Source organism: Venturia canescens, chromosome 9 (genome assembly GCF_019457755.1).
Source record: "Venturia canescens isolate UGA chromosome 9, ASM1945775v1, whole genome shotgun sequence".
Lineage (NCBI taxonomy): Eukaryota > Metazoa > Arthropoda > Insecta > Hymenoptera > Ichneumonidae > Venturia > Venturia canescens.
This window is the reverse complement of record NC_057429.1, coordinates 12,006,653-12,023,077: the sequence shown is the minus strand read 5'-3', so window position 1 is coordinate 12,023,077 and position 16,425 is coordinate 12,006,653. Positions and strand designations below refer to the sequence as shown.

Here is a 16,425-nt window from a genome sequence, read left to right as displayed (position 1 = left end):
CATTGAACCATTCGTTCAGGCTCTGCACTCGTCAATTTTTCCAAAACTCTCACCAGAGTCCAACTTTCTGATTAGACACGTAACGAAACATGAACACTTGTTGACTCGTGTATATTCGAATGAAAAAATGAGATGATGAAAATCTTAATCGTCACACGCGATTCGAAATGGCGCGGCTCATTTTTTTCTGCCATTCGGCCATTCTCTTTTATCTTCGGGCACTTCGGACATTCGTATCGCATCGGAAAGCCTGAATCGCGGGGGCTATAAAATGAGAAGAAAAAGATTAAAAATACGGCGCGGAGGACGCGAAAGGGCCAACGTTTGATTCAGGGCTTCGGTATGCCTTTGGTGTGATTCCTGGAGCTAAGTAATGGTGGAGGAAAGTGGAGAAAAACACTCGTGAATTCTCGTCAAGGGAAGCGTTAAACTCGTCGAGAGTTCTTTTCTCCGCTCGCACCCGACACTCGATATTACGTCAATACATCTATATCATTATCCGCGTAAACGAAATTGCTCTCTGACTCGCAAGCAACTCCTTTTATATCGGATTATCCTGTCCTATGATATCGGAGTCGAAAAGTTTAGCAGGCTTTGTAAACTACGGCGTCGCATTCGGGTGGAAGAATGGAGGAATTTTAGAGTGAAGGGGGACCGAGAATAGCTTTGGGAATTGAATTTACTTTAAATTGATCCTAAATTGATGAAAAAATCATGGCGAAACTGAAACTTTCAACTCTTTCATCACTCCCGTTCCGTTCTATTTTTCAATAAACATTCGAACAAATGCCTTAAACTTTGACGACGTTAATCCATAATAAGCCTAGATTACATTCTAATCTTCTGAGATGCAAGCTAATTTATTCCAGATTAAGCCTCTGTTGACACGAGAATAACTCGTGTTTGAATAAACTCCGACAACTTCTCGTCGTCTCGTTTCCCTCGTTATTACTCCTCGCTGAAGCACCGAAGAGCTCAGATTATGCGGACTTTGCTAATTTATTACTCCCAACGTTTGTTTCTTCGCCGTATTGAAATGTGAAAATTTGAAAGTCTTGGTTTTTCAACGAGCACTCGCTCGGAAGTAAGGTTTTTTGAAAAAGCAGTCTTCGCTGATTCGCGCCTGCCCTTCCCGCCGCGGTGGTTATCAAAGTGTCATTATCCTAAAGCAAATAAACAATAAATCGAGTTACATATTCCCCACTGGCTTTTCAAACCTACGGAAAGTATATTTTCGCAGTAACAAACTCTGCTTGACGAAGTTTTGCCAAACACACTCCGAGGCCCCAGAAGTTATCCTTCTCCATCAAGCAGCGTCTCCGCCCTCGCTAGTCACGTGTGCAAGAGTGTGAGGAAACTCACTCAGGGGGTAAATTCTCTCGGAGAGCAAAAGGAAAGCAGCGAGACCTCTCGGTACGTGTCGTAAGGTTCGCAGAGATTTGAAAAGCCTGCAATTTAGCATTGGCCATGGGCTCTTTCGTGCGACGTTCGTTCCTCGTGGAATCCATCATTAAACATCTCCCGCAACGGGCTCTCCGAATTCACGGTCTTTCGCCGCCTCTTCAGGCTCGCGGGCTCTTCTCGAAAGGCGGAAAACGAAACTTCATCGTCGCTTGTTCCGCGGAGCTTCATTGGGATTTGGATCGCTTGCTTTTTCGCAGCTTCGAACATATGTTTGCGAGCTTGATCGAAGCAATTTTTGCGTTGAATAGTTTCGTTGGAAGATATATAAAGAAAGACTATATTTGAGGATGGGGAAGATAAATTTTGATTCAGCGTGAAAAGTCTGATGTGCAAGTGAGAAAAGTTTTCTCGGACGTAACTCACGGTAGAGGGCAAAACTTTTTAGCGAGTGTCCCTAACTCGATTTGAGAAAGAGTTTTCGTACACATTTTTCGTTCCTCCGAGCACGGGGCTCGCAAATGAAACGGTGAGGAAGGCATAAGTAAGTTTTATGGGCGAGCAGCCACATTTTTTTCCATTAGCGATCGGGGCGCTAGAATAATATGGGAGGATCGACGATATCAGGTGATTCGCGGTTGTGCCACGACGATTTCGTGACATTCGTTTCATCGTTTGTTACAAAATTCAATTGATTTATGACAGGGCGAGGTGAGCGCAAAGACAGCGTTGGACAATCGGCCGTTGGCTTTCCAGAACGACTTTACGATCGAAACAGCGAATCTGACGAGGATGATAAATTGAGGTGAGTCCCCACTGGAAACAGGATTCGAAGCGAGCCTCCATTTTTTCACTCTTTTATTCATTGTCATAATGGAATTTCAGTCAACAATCGACGAGGGACGAAAATGGCATCGAAGTTAAATTAGGACCTGGTCAAGTGGTGCCAAGAGGATTCAAACTCACAAGCGGTGAATACCTTCGTTTTACGAACATTCAGACGTTTTTTTTTTTTTTATTTTTTTTTTTTTTTATATTTGATGTTTTTCATCTTCAGTTAATTAATCATTGTAATATTTAACAATTATTTAGGAAATAAATTTAAGAAATGTAATTCAAGGTGTGAACAACGGAGAAGTCAAGCTAGCCTTGTTTCTTAGCAAGGGTACTCTCGAGGTCGAGGTCATCTCAGCTCGAGATATATGTCCTGGGGAACGGGAGGAGCCAGGTAACGAAATGCAAATTACTTTTATTCACTGATGATTGAAAAACTTTGGTTAAATATTTGTTTTATTTTCTCAATTCCGTGGAGCCCCAACGAATGCTTCGTTACTCGGGAGAAAATATTGAGTACTTGTAAACAAGAAAATGAAACCGAGTCGATTGAACTTTAATGAGGAAAAAAACGAAGTCTCGAGTCTTCTGTTGAACTTCAATTGAACGTTATAAAAATAGCAGTGAGAATCCTATGAAGACCGAAGCCCTAGCACGAGAATTTTGTGTATTTCAATCATGTAAATTTCGTTCTTTAAGGTAGATCATGCTTGAAGGATCGTATTTCATGGGTGTCTAAATTGGATCGATTTTTACTTCCTGATTAAATTTATGATCACTTTAAATTAATGTCAGAGTTATTAATCCGAAATTGTAAATACATTTTTTCAACTTATATTTTGGCGAATGAAATAACAAGCCATTATTTGATCGGGGATCCATCACTGTGACCAAACCCCAAATTTCATTCGTTCCTGGCCAAAATACTATAGTTTTCTATGTAAAAAATCGCATTAGAGAGCGCAAAGGGTAAACACAACGGGAAATGGATCGAGAAAAAAGTATTAATGAAAAGACAGAAGGCTGAATGACAGGAATGGCACAAGCCAAGAAGAAACAAAATGCAGAATTAAGCAAACGTGCGGTTATACGAGTGCTCATTACCAATTTCGTTGAATTTATTTATCCTTATTGAGATAAACGCGTTTATCTCAATAACCAATTTAATAAATTTAAATTTAATATTAATTTATATTTAAAAGGTAGATGGGTGAATATTCGCTATCCAAGATTACGCGATGATATTTTTGGTAGGCAAAAATGAACACGTACTACTGGATAGATTTGCAAAATTTCGACGCTAGTTACCGTGTAGTTTAGCAGCAAATTAATTATTGAATATCGACTTTTCTCTGACACTTATCACTCCGGCACATGAAAGCCGTACAGACATGAAAAGTTATTGAATTTTTTCATTAGTTATACATCCAAGATTTCGTAAAAAAAAAAATCGATCGTTGTATTTCGTGGAGATTCAAGAATACATGAGTATTTTAGTTTTTAAGCCTTACCATTGAAAATCGGCTGAAATATGAAAAAATATCTGTTGAGAAATCATTCGGATTACACGACAAATGGATCAGAAACGTTTGACAACGCTGCATTCAATATACGCTCGCATGCGACGTCAGTTCGACCTTTTGGTCATATTTCGTCGTTCGTTAGCTTCGCTACTATTTTTGTAAATTTTTACAAAACGACGATTTTTATCCCGGTAAACTTTTTGATCGTTCATTTTTCAATTTTCCTCAACTGCAATACTGCTTTGGACAGTAAGCTCACTTCATAAACTATAAAATTTGTAAACAAAACTGACAGCCTGACATCAACAGCAGCGGCAGCTGCTGCACCAGCACGCTATAGTCAAAATGAACTCTTGAAACGTTTTTTTAATAATAAAATTGTATAAAAATGTTGGTTCTTTATCAATTATATTTCTAAAATAATAAAATTATTGTTTTCAAGCAAGTTTCGTCTTTTGAAATTTTCGAAAAATATAGTTGCTGCAAAAATCACGTAGCCGTCGCCCATCAACCTTTCGTGCATGACCTTGAACACGAAATGAAACATTGAATCGATAAACTTGCCACAACTTTCGAGCTCCGCATTCGTTTCTCACGTGTCCAGATTTTCGTTATTTCCCCCCATCACGAATGTTAACGAATTCGTTTGTTATCCAGATACCTACGTGAAGACTTACCTTCGAGACGGTGAGCGTTGGTTGCACAAGCGGAAGACACGCGTCGTAAAGCATTCGCGAACGCCTCAGTACCGTCAGACCTTGAAATATGGAAGCTGCGACGCGCTCGGCCGTAATTTGTTGGTCATGCTTTGGGAAAAGAAACAAGGCTTCGAAAGCAATCAAGGCCTCGGCGGGGCAGAGGTTGATCTCGAGTTATTGCCCCTAACGAAATTGACCGTCGGTTGGTATCCGCTCTTCCCCATCCATACGCTCGGCACTCAAAACGCTGATTCACCATGATGGTTGAGGGAAAAATGGGCCCTCGAAGCCGGCGAACTTGACCTTCGCTTGAGCCTTTTGCTCAAGGACGAAGGCGAGTCCGTCGTCAAAATAATCTCTTGATATGACACTTATCAGAACGTGAAGAAGTTGACAATCCACCATTGCTATTTTATCGATCAATTGACTTTGAATCGCCACTGTTTTATTATCCTATCGATGTATTTACTATTCTTTCAAAATTCGATGTTCCTCATTAACTAATATTAAACGAAATGGAGATACAAGCCAATAACAAAGTGTACTGAGAACACTTCGAAGCTTCAAGTTTTATCGGGTTATCCTTCCAGTTGTTAGTGATTTGTTTGAACTCTTTCAACTCAACGCGTCTTTTTCGGGGACCGGCCCCATTTAATTTTGATATTATTCGTGCTTAAAACAACCTCTTGAATTCACTTTAGAAAAATTCATTGCCAAACTCGATTTGTACAAAAATTTAATATCTGGACAACGATACATTTTTCACATCAGCTGAATCCGGTGATTCTTTGAAACTGATTTCCACATCATTCTTCGAGTCGAAGACGTCAAAAGTCTTTATCCAATTGAGCACCGGCATGAGAACATCATCCGAGTAAAACACCAATTTTACATTAATTTTCAAATCGTTCGAGCCAATTGCCAAGGAACTGAAAGTTGATCAAGAAAAATATGTAGCTACGAGTGCAAATAACATCCCGAGCCGCGTGGGCCTGAAACTTCCGAACCTTCGAACCTCCGATCGAAAGTACGTTGCATCGTTACAGTAAAAAAAAAAGAACTTCAATATAGAACCGTCGACGAATAAGTAGGTCATCTACGATAGAAAAATAGTACCATCTAAAAATGCCTCTATCCGACAATCAAAAACAGCGAAACTTCCCAAAATAGTCACTAAACGGAATCGTAACTCCTGAATTATCCAATCGAATTTAGATAATTATAGAAAAATCGATTTTCAATGAATTCCAGTTGTTCTTAATGGACGATCGCGATTCGATTGGTCCGTTTACGCTCACGTACCAGTCGACCTAAATATACATCCACCAAAACTGAGTTTTCATCTAAAAACTGACAACTGACAATCAATTATAACAACGTGACTCCAATCGTATACGAGTAGAAAATACTTCGAGGATTTCTCATTAATTTCATGATGATACGTTGGCGAGGCACTGACAGAATTACGAATAGAGAATTAAATTCACAATAATAATAATAGTCATAATAATAATAATAATAATACTAAATATTACTAATAATAATCATAATGATAATGTAACGAATATTACGAATAATACTAATTCCGACGAAACGGAATATCTTTCATAGAACAATTTACTGAACGATGCAACGATGGAGATTCTCCAAAATTATTTCGATCGATCGTGCGGAGGAAGGGAGAGCATTGAAAAAAAAAAAAAAAATCAACTCATCCGATGATCTCGGGACGGTGAGGAGGAAAAACGAATCGAATAATAGCAGAAACGGTGTGAATATAATGGTGTTTCAGTGAAAATAATAAAAATCTACAAATAAATAAATAAAAAGAAAATATGCCAAGGTGCAAGAGAATACGGAATCGCGTTCCTTCCAGACGTACGGAAAAACGGTCGAAAAGAAAAACGTATTTGGACGACTAAAGAGACGGCATTCGTACAACAGAGCAATGATGTATTTTTGTAGGAAATGTTAAAACAAGCCCTGTAATTTATCGTCCGACACGCCGTCCCGATGGGGAGTAACAGTTTCGAAGAAAATTGTAAACGAATATTGAGTAAGGTCGCATTAAAAGTACAGCTTTTAAACGAATAAAAAACTAATGAAAAAATGAAGCAATACGAAGCAACTTCATAGCGGAATGATTCTATTAGCAATAAATGTGTACCTGGACAGGCCTGGTTGAAGGAAAGAAAAAAACATATGTGAAAATTGAAAAGGGACTCGATCGACCGGAGGAAACGACGAAATGATCGATTTTCAAAGGCAATCATCGAGTCCTGAAAATAATGCGGGGGGGGACACGAAAGATAGAAATATTTTTTATCGCTGAATAATAAAATAAATGATGATGAAATGGTAAGGTCAACTGAACACGCACGTGGATGGTGTTATTAATAAGTTGAAGATGAATCAAGAGATGTACGAAGGGGCCTATTTTTCCCGAAGCTCGAAGGAAAGGGTGAAGAGAGTTTGAAGGATTTGAGATTCGTCGGTTGCACATAGAGAAAGAGAATGTTAAGGAAGGTCACGAAAGTCGATCGATATCGCGATTAATGCAAAGTCTGCAATGAATCTCTGGTTGATCCAGTTTTGGGTTCGATCGATTCTCGCGAGTCAATATCCATGGGAATGAGATTTTGATGGGGAAACTGGCGAAGGCTTGGCCAGTTTCGAATCCTCGACGGAGAAACGTGGAGAATTTCGAAATATTTCGACGCTTATTTTTCCTCGATGTTAACGTAACTCGATAAATTTTGAGCAACAATCAATTTTCACATAAATAGAAAAACAAATGCATCGCCTCGTTTTTTTCAATCAACGAATTCACCAATCGAATGCGTGCGCGATCTAAGATGAAAGAAAATTCGAAATTTTTCACGTTCTCGCTATTTCGTAAGTAAATAATTATAACGGTGGTTGAGCAAAATCCCTGCTGGCGAGACTCGCTGGTCGAGCCTCTCGGAAGGCAGCCGGGATATTGCGGACCGGAGAAAGTAAAAATAAATAAATGCTTGCTAGCCAATTCTCAAGTAGCGAACAACAAGCAAAGTCTTTTGAAACTAAGTGTTACGAGAAGAAGAAAATGGAAGCAACCAATGATCGATGTTCTAGAAAGTCGCACAACTTTTGCAGCTCTTTATTAGACTGAAAATAACATTTATTGATTAAATTAACGAGCATCCTTTCGATATGATAAAAAAATGTATCGATTATAAAATAGGACATTTAGTTCCAGTATTCGAAAGAGAGAAACGTCGAATCGTACGAAAATTCCGGACATCGACGACGCGAGGAAAAATGATTTACAGTCAAGATGAGATAACCATGAGAATTCCTTTGATACGTAAAAAACGTATTTGAAAAGCCTAATTCACTGATTTTCCATCGTCCGTCGTTCTTACCAACCGTCTTTTAATGCAAAAATATGAAAGAAATTGATGAAAACGAAAGCTGCTGTCGATGTATAAAGTGCGAGCAAATCTTCTAGAAGAATAAATAATCGGTCTAACGAAATTCTCTGCGCTCGTCTCGACGAAAAAGTGCGAATACGAACTAAATAATAAAACGAGGAAAGGTGCATGATTCGGGATGGGGGAGGGGAACCCCAAACGTGATAAATCGTATAATACCTATATTTAAATATAAATATTAATAAACACAGACGTTTAACGATGAAATACGATAATAATGATAAATGTGATTAAATTAAAAACAAAACCGTAATAAATAATCGGCGTGAGGATAAAAACGGGCGGAAGCTTGAGAAAGATTGAAACGAGTGATCGAGCACAAGAAGGCACGAGAATGATGAGAGAGTTTATGCTCAAACCTTTATTTCGTCGAGTTTTAAAAAACAAAAATCTGGAAAAGAAAAAATTAGTAACGAATAACTTCAACGAACTTTTACTCAACTTTTATCATTTCCCTCAATTCGTAAAGTCTCTTTTCACTTTTTTTCGTACTTGATTATTCGTTAATTAAATTATACACACGAAGATTATTTTGAGGATGAAAATCGAAAAACCGTGTAAATTAAATTAATCGTTCAAACGATGTTACGTTCACGAATATTCACAGCTGTGAGTCGGATCTATAAAAAGTAATAACGGCCTAGAAAATTGTTAGCGAGAACAAGGTGGAGGAAGTAAAATAATTATAAAATAATAATAATAATAATAATAATAATAACGTGTTAAAATTAATCATCGTTGGGACAATCCTCCGAACGAGGTCGCAATCAATTAATCGATCGTGCACAAAAAAAATTGTCCCACATAGAAGAGCCAAGTTCCTCGATCTATGAAACGTTCTACATATTAATATATGAATACGCACTCTGTAATCGAAGAAAGGAAGTGAGTTTTTTCTACTCTAGCATCAACCGTAGTGCGCAGCCTCCATTTTCATTCTATATATCATGAATTCCATGCTGCGATGTCACTCGTATTAACGGGGAAACGCACGAAAAAATTCGAGTTTTTCGTTTTAGGACTCTGCTCGAAAATGCAAAACTTTTACAGTCAATCACGCAATCAATGATATTTGCAAGGGAAAACCTCGAATCTATTGAAGTACCGAGTTGAAGAAACACTTCAAAAAAAAATATGAATTTCGGTTAAAATGTAAAATTTATTTTCCTATTCTGGCTGAAAAACGTTGTACGTACACATCGGGTTTTCGGAGCGTGTCGTCACTTAAATGCGAATATCGATGAGCGCGAATCATTATTATTTGATGATTTCACTAAGTCCTTGATTTTTTGCCTATCGCGGAAGCCAAAATGTTTCGTTTGATCTAGCGTGTACGTGAATTCTTCAAAATGATATAAAACCTTCAAGTTCCGAAGCAAAATCCCCCAAGCTATCGCATAAATAATCTGAGCGGTTTTTCATCCCTGGGAATCGTGTTCGAAGGGCTTGCAAAACGAGTTCTTCCTTACGAGCCATCCTTTTAAACTATAATAAAACCGACATAGCGATCCAAAGTTCTGCGACGTCCTCTCGGTAATGATAATATTGTATAAGAGGCTTCAACCGATTCGAAAATTTCGAACTTTATCTCCATTATGATAAATCTGCGGATAATTTGAAAGAATATGAAAAAAGGGGTTTTTTACGTTGGAGGCATTGACCAGTCAGATAAATGTGGGCGGTATAAAAAAAATGGCACGATCCGTTCCTATCTCGATTTTGATGAATTCTTTAGTGTCTATTTTCAAGAAAGGTGAGGTTGAGGAGACCGGTAGAAAGTGAAGACAAAGGTGCAGACTCGAAAGGTTTGCATTATTTGAAAAAACAAATGTAGAATTCAATTTTAAATGAAAAGGTTCACGTGGAACGCTTCGTTTGTAAGAAAATTTTCAAAAATGTCTCGGAGTCAATTCTCGTGGCATTTCAACGAGAACGTTCATGAATAAATTCAGCGGACGAGATTCGAAAGGGGGGAGAGCTCGAGTTCCGATTCGCAATTTGTGAGCTTTTCTGACGTCTCATATCTGGCAGGTTTATTTTGAGTGTTGTCGTTTCTGACGTTTAGAAGGAAATCCTTCTCGGAGGTTTCCACGAGGACACTTCACGCGAACGAGCTTCAATTTGTTTCTTCTTGCACGCAAGGTTACTTCGTTCCGAAGCCCCCCGCGTGCCTTTCGGAACTCCGATTGAAAAGAAAACCTCACAAAAAATAGAGACAAGGAGCAAGCGAGAAGCGTCTCGAGCGTCATTCAGGGGAGAAAAAAAATCGTAAAATCATTACCGTGTGAAGCGAAGCGAAACTGAATTCTTTCCTTTCGAATTAATCATCGCTGAATTCGTTTCTTTAAAGTGCGCTTTAAATGCCACGTCGAAATGGATGCGAGGCATCCTGCCAGCATTGTCCGCAGATTTTTCATACACAAATATACACTATAATAGAAACATTGAAAAGTATGTCGCTTCACGCCCGAAAAAAGTACTTCCATACAGCAACTTCGAATCCTCGAGTCTCGTGGAGGATTATAAATAATTCAGGAGTGAATAGCGATATGCACACGCGTCTGCACTCCGCTCGGTGATATTCTCTCTTTAACATAGTTGAACTGAACGAAATGTGAGCGCGTTTGCTTTGCCGTGAATCCGATGCTTCATCTTCTTGTTGCTGGCTGCGAATAAATGAAAGCACGTTTTAAAACGAGCCGACGATTTCTGCTTACAATTTCTTCTTACAACGTTACACGCGTCGATGTGACTTTTTCAGCCGAACATTTTCGTATCTGCCGCCGAAAAACGAAACGAATAAATCAATTTAAGTTGCGCACTCCTCTACTAATTTTATCGACAAACTGAGAGCTAACTGATTAAACATTTTCGAGAATATATTCAAATGTTTCATCGCTATGACGGTTGTGAAAGTAAACGTTTTCAATTATAAAAGCGAAACGTCAGAAAAGAGTGAAAATGCTAAAGGAGCGTCACGATATATATGCGGAATAATAAACGAGACACAAACTGTACTTTGAATAAGGATGGAATATACGTATAAATATAAATTAATATATTTATTTATATTTCAACAATCTCAAACTCTTTGCCTAAGTAGTTGAAAAATCTATAAATATTTTCTACAAACGAGTCAAGATAATACACACGTTTATGGCCTAGAGACTGTATGTCGACTCAAAATTTTAAAATAATAACTTTTTCGACCTACTGTATCTACTTTGACAATCGAAACTATTAGAGCGCAACTTGCACTAATAATTATTAGTTCGTATCTCGGTATACATTGAATATAATTATCAATATTATATGACATATACATTCGTAATAATTGTAAATCGTATATTGTATATGTATATTCATATTTCGTAGAAACATTAAGAAAATATCATATACGTAATGTACGAATCGCGTTGATTGAGTCTCTTCTCTGAATCTCTCTCGTCATATCGTCACTTTTATTCTTTCGTAAATCGAACATTTTTACGATTATTGTGCGCTTGCGCTTGAGTTGAGTTCTGGGAATGAGTTTTCTCTCAATTTTTTCTTTCATTTAAAAGAAAGAGTTTGTTATTTTTGTTATTATTCATGCATTTTTTTATCGGAGCCGAATATCCGAGGGTCCGTCAAACTGCAACTCTGACCTCGTCGAGTATAACGAGCTCAAAAACGAATTGTGAGAGAAAAACAGAATTTTAAGATTTTTCAACAAATTACTTAAATCGGAGGTTTACAATTGTTCGAACGATTGAAATAATTCGATGATTTTTGTCCTCAAACGCGAGCCGCGATTTACGCGAATGGAGAAAATAGAGAGAGAATAAATGAGGTGAAGATTCAACAGAGGTGAGGTAATGAAGATAAGAAGTAGGATTAAATTAATTCGTATTAAAATCGAATCCAAGCAACGGCCTCTTCCCTGCATATCTGTGTTGTACTTGTTATTAGGTGTCTGACAATCTACATCGATAAGTGCTCCGAAAAGTCCCGATCGATCGAATCAAAGAATGGGTGAATAGCGAAAAAAAAATATGGCAGATGTTTAGGGTCGAGAGAAGTGAGGAAAATCCAAATGTTCGACTGTGTGAAAACGAGGAAAGAAAATGTAAAATGACCGATGAGTGTGAATAAGCGTTTCTCGACTTTCAAAGTGAACGCGGTTGTGCCAGGCTCGATTTAAAAATCGTTCGAAAGCACGAGTCGTCTTCGTTCCGAGGGAGAAAACATTCCTAGATTATGAAATATAGAAAATAGACCAAACCTGCGAAATTTACGAAAAACAGTTTCAAACGCGACGACACAATTTAGAAACAGTAACGAAATTTGGGCAACCGTTTGTGAATGCGCAAAAAAAAAGAAAACTAGCGCGAGTCGAAAACAACAGGAAATTCAGATGAGAACGAAAAAAAAAAAAAAAAATCACAAGGAACGCAAAAAAACAATAATTATCCGGGACCCATGCGACGTACTGGCGAAACAGAACGTTTAATAAGACTCTAGTAATATCCATTATAGAACGCGTAGGTTTAATTAATCATTGTGTACGACGTCTGAACCAGTCATCGATTCATCATAAAAATATTTTAAAATAATATATGCTTGCGAGAAAACCGCATTCAAAAGTCTGTATCTTGATTGAAAAAAAAGAAACGTTTTTCTATTTATCTTATTTATTATTCTTAACAGTTTTATCATGAGTTATTAAAAACTTTGCCGAAATAAGAAAGGCAGGGGGGAATGGAGCCCTTAATACACTTAGCTAAGGCGAAATTAGTTTATTAAAATCGAGTCTCAACGACGCGCCGATATTCATGAACAATTTTAAATCATGATGATAAAAAAAAAAAACAAAAAAAAACAAAAAAAAACAAAACAAAACAAAACAAACAAATTATGAAAGGAAATTAATGTGATGTCCTTGTATGTTGAATGTTGGTTGTGTCGCACGTGTAAACAAAAAAACAAATATATATATCTTATTCGCGTGCTTAAGGCTATATTTCAAATCCATGTACTTTGAAGGAATATTAAGTAGAAAACGGGTATGAAAAAACAATGGAAAGAAAAAATACCGATGCCCTCAAAAACTGTATTCCAATGTCATTTGTTTAATCTTGGCAATATAAACGAGTCGTTTACGAAATCAGCTGCTCTTATTGAGAAGCTCGAAAGCATGCCTATTTGAAATAATTTTGAATAAATTATAAGCTTTAATTGAATTCTCATGAGCTTCGGATTGGAAAAAATGTTCATAATTTCGCTAGTTACAAAATCTTTGCGTGGAAAGTGGCGCCACCACGCGGTTCTGAAATTGCGAGGATGAAATATATTGAGAAGTGCTTGACCGACTCGAGCGAAAATTCAAGAGGAGACGACGAATAAGTAGATTTTTAACATAATTTGAAATATATAAATATTTCAGTACCGCTATTATCAAAAAAAAAAAAAAAATTTCAAGGTCACTTCATCAGAATGAATCCCACGCTTTTTTGCATGCGAAATTGTTGACAACTTTTTTACGAACCAAAATGAAAACATCTGCTTGGCAATGCTTTAAAAAGCATTCCATTCATATTAATTTTGCTCGTGTGAACTGCTCTGGGATTTGAAACTCGACATCTCACGCAATAGCTTTGCTACTAAGAAGGTTATCTACTGAGAATTTTTTTAACGATCGTTGACCGTAAACTGATTGCAGGAGCGCAGAAAATATACGTTTTAAGGTATAACTGGATGGATAGCTCGACCAAAAATTAAATCTGATTGGAATTTCCGTACTTCGTGATGCAATAAAAATCTGAAAAAATTCAACAACATTTGGAAAGCTATGAACAACAATTATCAATAATAATATTGCCCAAATGTTAATAACAAATTGTTTAAACAATCAATTATTCAATAATTTTGCGGTGACCTATTGTTTTTTTTTTACGAACCAAATGTGTGTATTTTTCCGAATGCTCATGAATTTTTTCCGAATTTTCATGGATTTTTGAAATTTCTTGAAAAAATTTTGAAAAATTTGAGTTTTTGATATGTTTCAGAAGACATATTTACCATCAGTTTTGGAAAGTCTCAAGGTTAATGAATCAAAAATGTACAAATAGAGCCACTTAAAAAATTTAAAAAAGGGAATTTCAAAAATCCACGAAAATTTTGAAAAAAATCGAGAGCATTCAGAATAAAAATGCGCACATTCGATTCGTAAAAAAAAAAACAAGGGTTAACCGTAAAATTGTTAAAAAATTATTTATTTAAACAATTTATTAATAACTTTTGGGCAATATTATTATTGATAATTGTAGCTCATAACTTTCCAAATGTTGCTGATTTTTTTCAGATTTTTATTGCATCACGAAGTACGGAAATTCCGTAAATCTCACGCCTTTGTTTCTCCCACACTTTTTCTTTCCATTGTTCAAAGAAGATAAAAAAAGGATGAGAAAAATGAATATTACGGATGGAAGCGACTCGAGAGAGTCGGAACAAAAAGTCATTGATCTGCTGATAGAAAAACAGTCGCGAGAATGACGCGTGTCGGAGAAGTAATTCGATGGATGCATTCCACGATAATTGTAATCTAAAAAACGACAGGAAGAGACGAAGCTAAGAGAAAAATTGTAAAGTTGAAACGAACGAGGCTACGGTCCAAGGGCGACTGTTGTAAGAATATAATCATTTTATCGTATAAACGAGTCGGATAAAATGAAGAAAATACGGAGGGAAATTTGGAGACGAGAGAAGAGTTTACGTAATCGATAAAAAAACGTTATCCCTCGAGCGGGACGTTGAAAGTTTAAATTCGTATAAACGAGAGGACTTGAGAATGACTGATTTTTGTAGTAAACGCGTATATTATTGTGTATTATCCATGACATTTAAAAATGAGATAATTTTGCGAGAGCGAAGTGAAGGATGTCAAAGTTTTAAAATATATAAGTATCAATCGTGAAATAAAAATTGACGAAACTCGGCAAATGATTTATTTCCATAGTGGAATATTATGGTCAAATGATGTACAACAAATATTTATGTGAAACTGATTAAAAATATGTAAAAAAGAAAATCCGATGTGTAATATAAACACCAGTTTTTGCGACGAGAGTCTAATACGCCTCCAATTTGTCCTCCCAACCTCCAAATATTCTACGAAAGGCCCATCTCGGAACAACGTCCGATTCGTAACTCGTCACCGCGAGCTATTGAACTCACTTTGTTCGCCTGTAAAATATATATATATTTTGTATACACAGAGTCACAAAAGTAACACGTGATTCACTCGCTCAGTGACTCGGCGAGAAGTCAAGGTGACCTATCACTTATTGTTGAGTCGGTAAAAATCCTGCTGCCCGCTTTACTCCGAGTAGCTTGATTCTCATTTTATCAAAGAACAAGGTGTAACTTGAATTCTTATCAAAAAATCTAGCCTATAGCCGAGCTTCCATTTGAAAACCATGCACGCCAAGTTTGTATGTAATTTTAGCAGCACACACGTATTGGGATCTGACATGGATCCCAAAAATGCAAATAGCATTAGTTATAAATATTCAGGATAGATAATGCTGGTTTTAACAATAAGTGATATTTGCTGATGGTCTGGTCCAACTTCTAGTCATCGAAACTTCTTTTTTCTTTTTTTTTTCTCTTTTTGTTATTTTATTTATTTTTTATTTTTCGCGAGGTGTAAACGCAACTACTTCCATTTTTTGTTTAATTTTACGCAAAAACACTAATGATAATTTATATGTATTAATGAACAATGCACCCCGGTTATAATTTGAAAATTCAACTGCAGATGTCTCACAAATTTTGTCAGATCCCAATAGATACAATGATACAATGCGTGCATTTGGACGCGTATTTCAGCTTCTCTTTATAATTTTTTTTTTTTTTTATCGTATTGTGCGGAATGTTGTATGGTTATGATCCATGAAAGCAAAATAATAATTAATTGCAGAATCATTCTGTACATGAATTCGAGCGAAACTGTAATTTTTCACTGTACTTGGCTATACGTTAGAAAACGATCTCGTTTTTTTTCAGGGATTGAAATTTTTTTCAACGTTCTTTATTGACAGTGCAAATATAGAAAATCATTTAAACTAAGCTCGCGACCTTTTAATACTCGGCGTTCCTTTTTCACTTTTTGAAGTTTTATAGATGTACTCTGTAATGCTAAAAATGGATTTTTGAAATTCAATATCTCGGAAAGTATTGCGATGCGCCGAAATTCCTTTTACAGGGTCTCTTATATCGTCAAAAAGAAAGTCTGTGCCAAATTTAAAGACAATGGGAAGGAACAGCTTTTCGTAAGTCTGCCCTATCAAAATTATATTTATTTTGCGAAACGAGTATTTACATTTGGTGGAGTTGTTTCGGGGTAGAACATGATCACGGTTAAAATGTTACGAATTTATTTGGATATAAATGTGAATTTTGGTAGAAATCTGTCTGATAGAATGAAATTTTAATAGAAATGTTTTTGGTATAGAG

General features: G+C 36.7%; 1 protein-coding gene across 8 annotated transcripts in view; it reads left to right on the top strand.

Moving 5' to 3' along the window:
- The window catches only part of Fife (regulating synaptic membrane exocytosis protein fife), a 162,596-nt gene extending 149,169 nt beyond the window's left edge, over positions 1-13,427 (top strand). For 5 of the 8 annotated variants that reach the window (XM_043427871.1, XM_043427874.1, XM_043427873.1 and 2 more), the window contains exons 20-23: positions 2,107-2,206; positions 2,287-2,372; positions 2,522-2,629; positions 4,416-13,427. In XM_043427871.1, coding sequence (XP_043283806.1) covers positions 2,107-2,206; positions 2,287-2,372; positions 2,522-2,629; positions 4,416-4,717 — 596 coding nt within the window. In that variant the 3' untranslated portion in view covers positions 4,718-13,427. Of the gene's footprint in view, positions 1-2,106; positions 2,207-2,286; positions 2,373-2,521; positions 2,630-2,713; positions 2,990-4,415 lie in introns of those variants that run through there. The other 3 variants (XR_006261948.1, XM_043427876.1, XM_043427875.1) reach the window with 2 other exon arrangements.
- Positions 13,428-16,425: the final 2,998 nt, after the last annotated feature.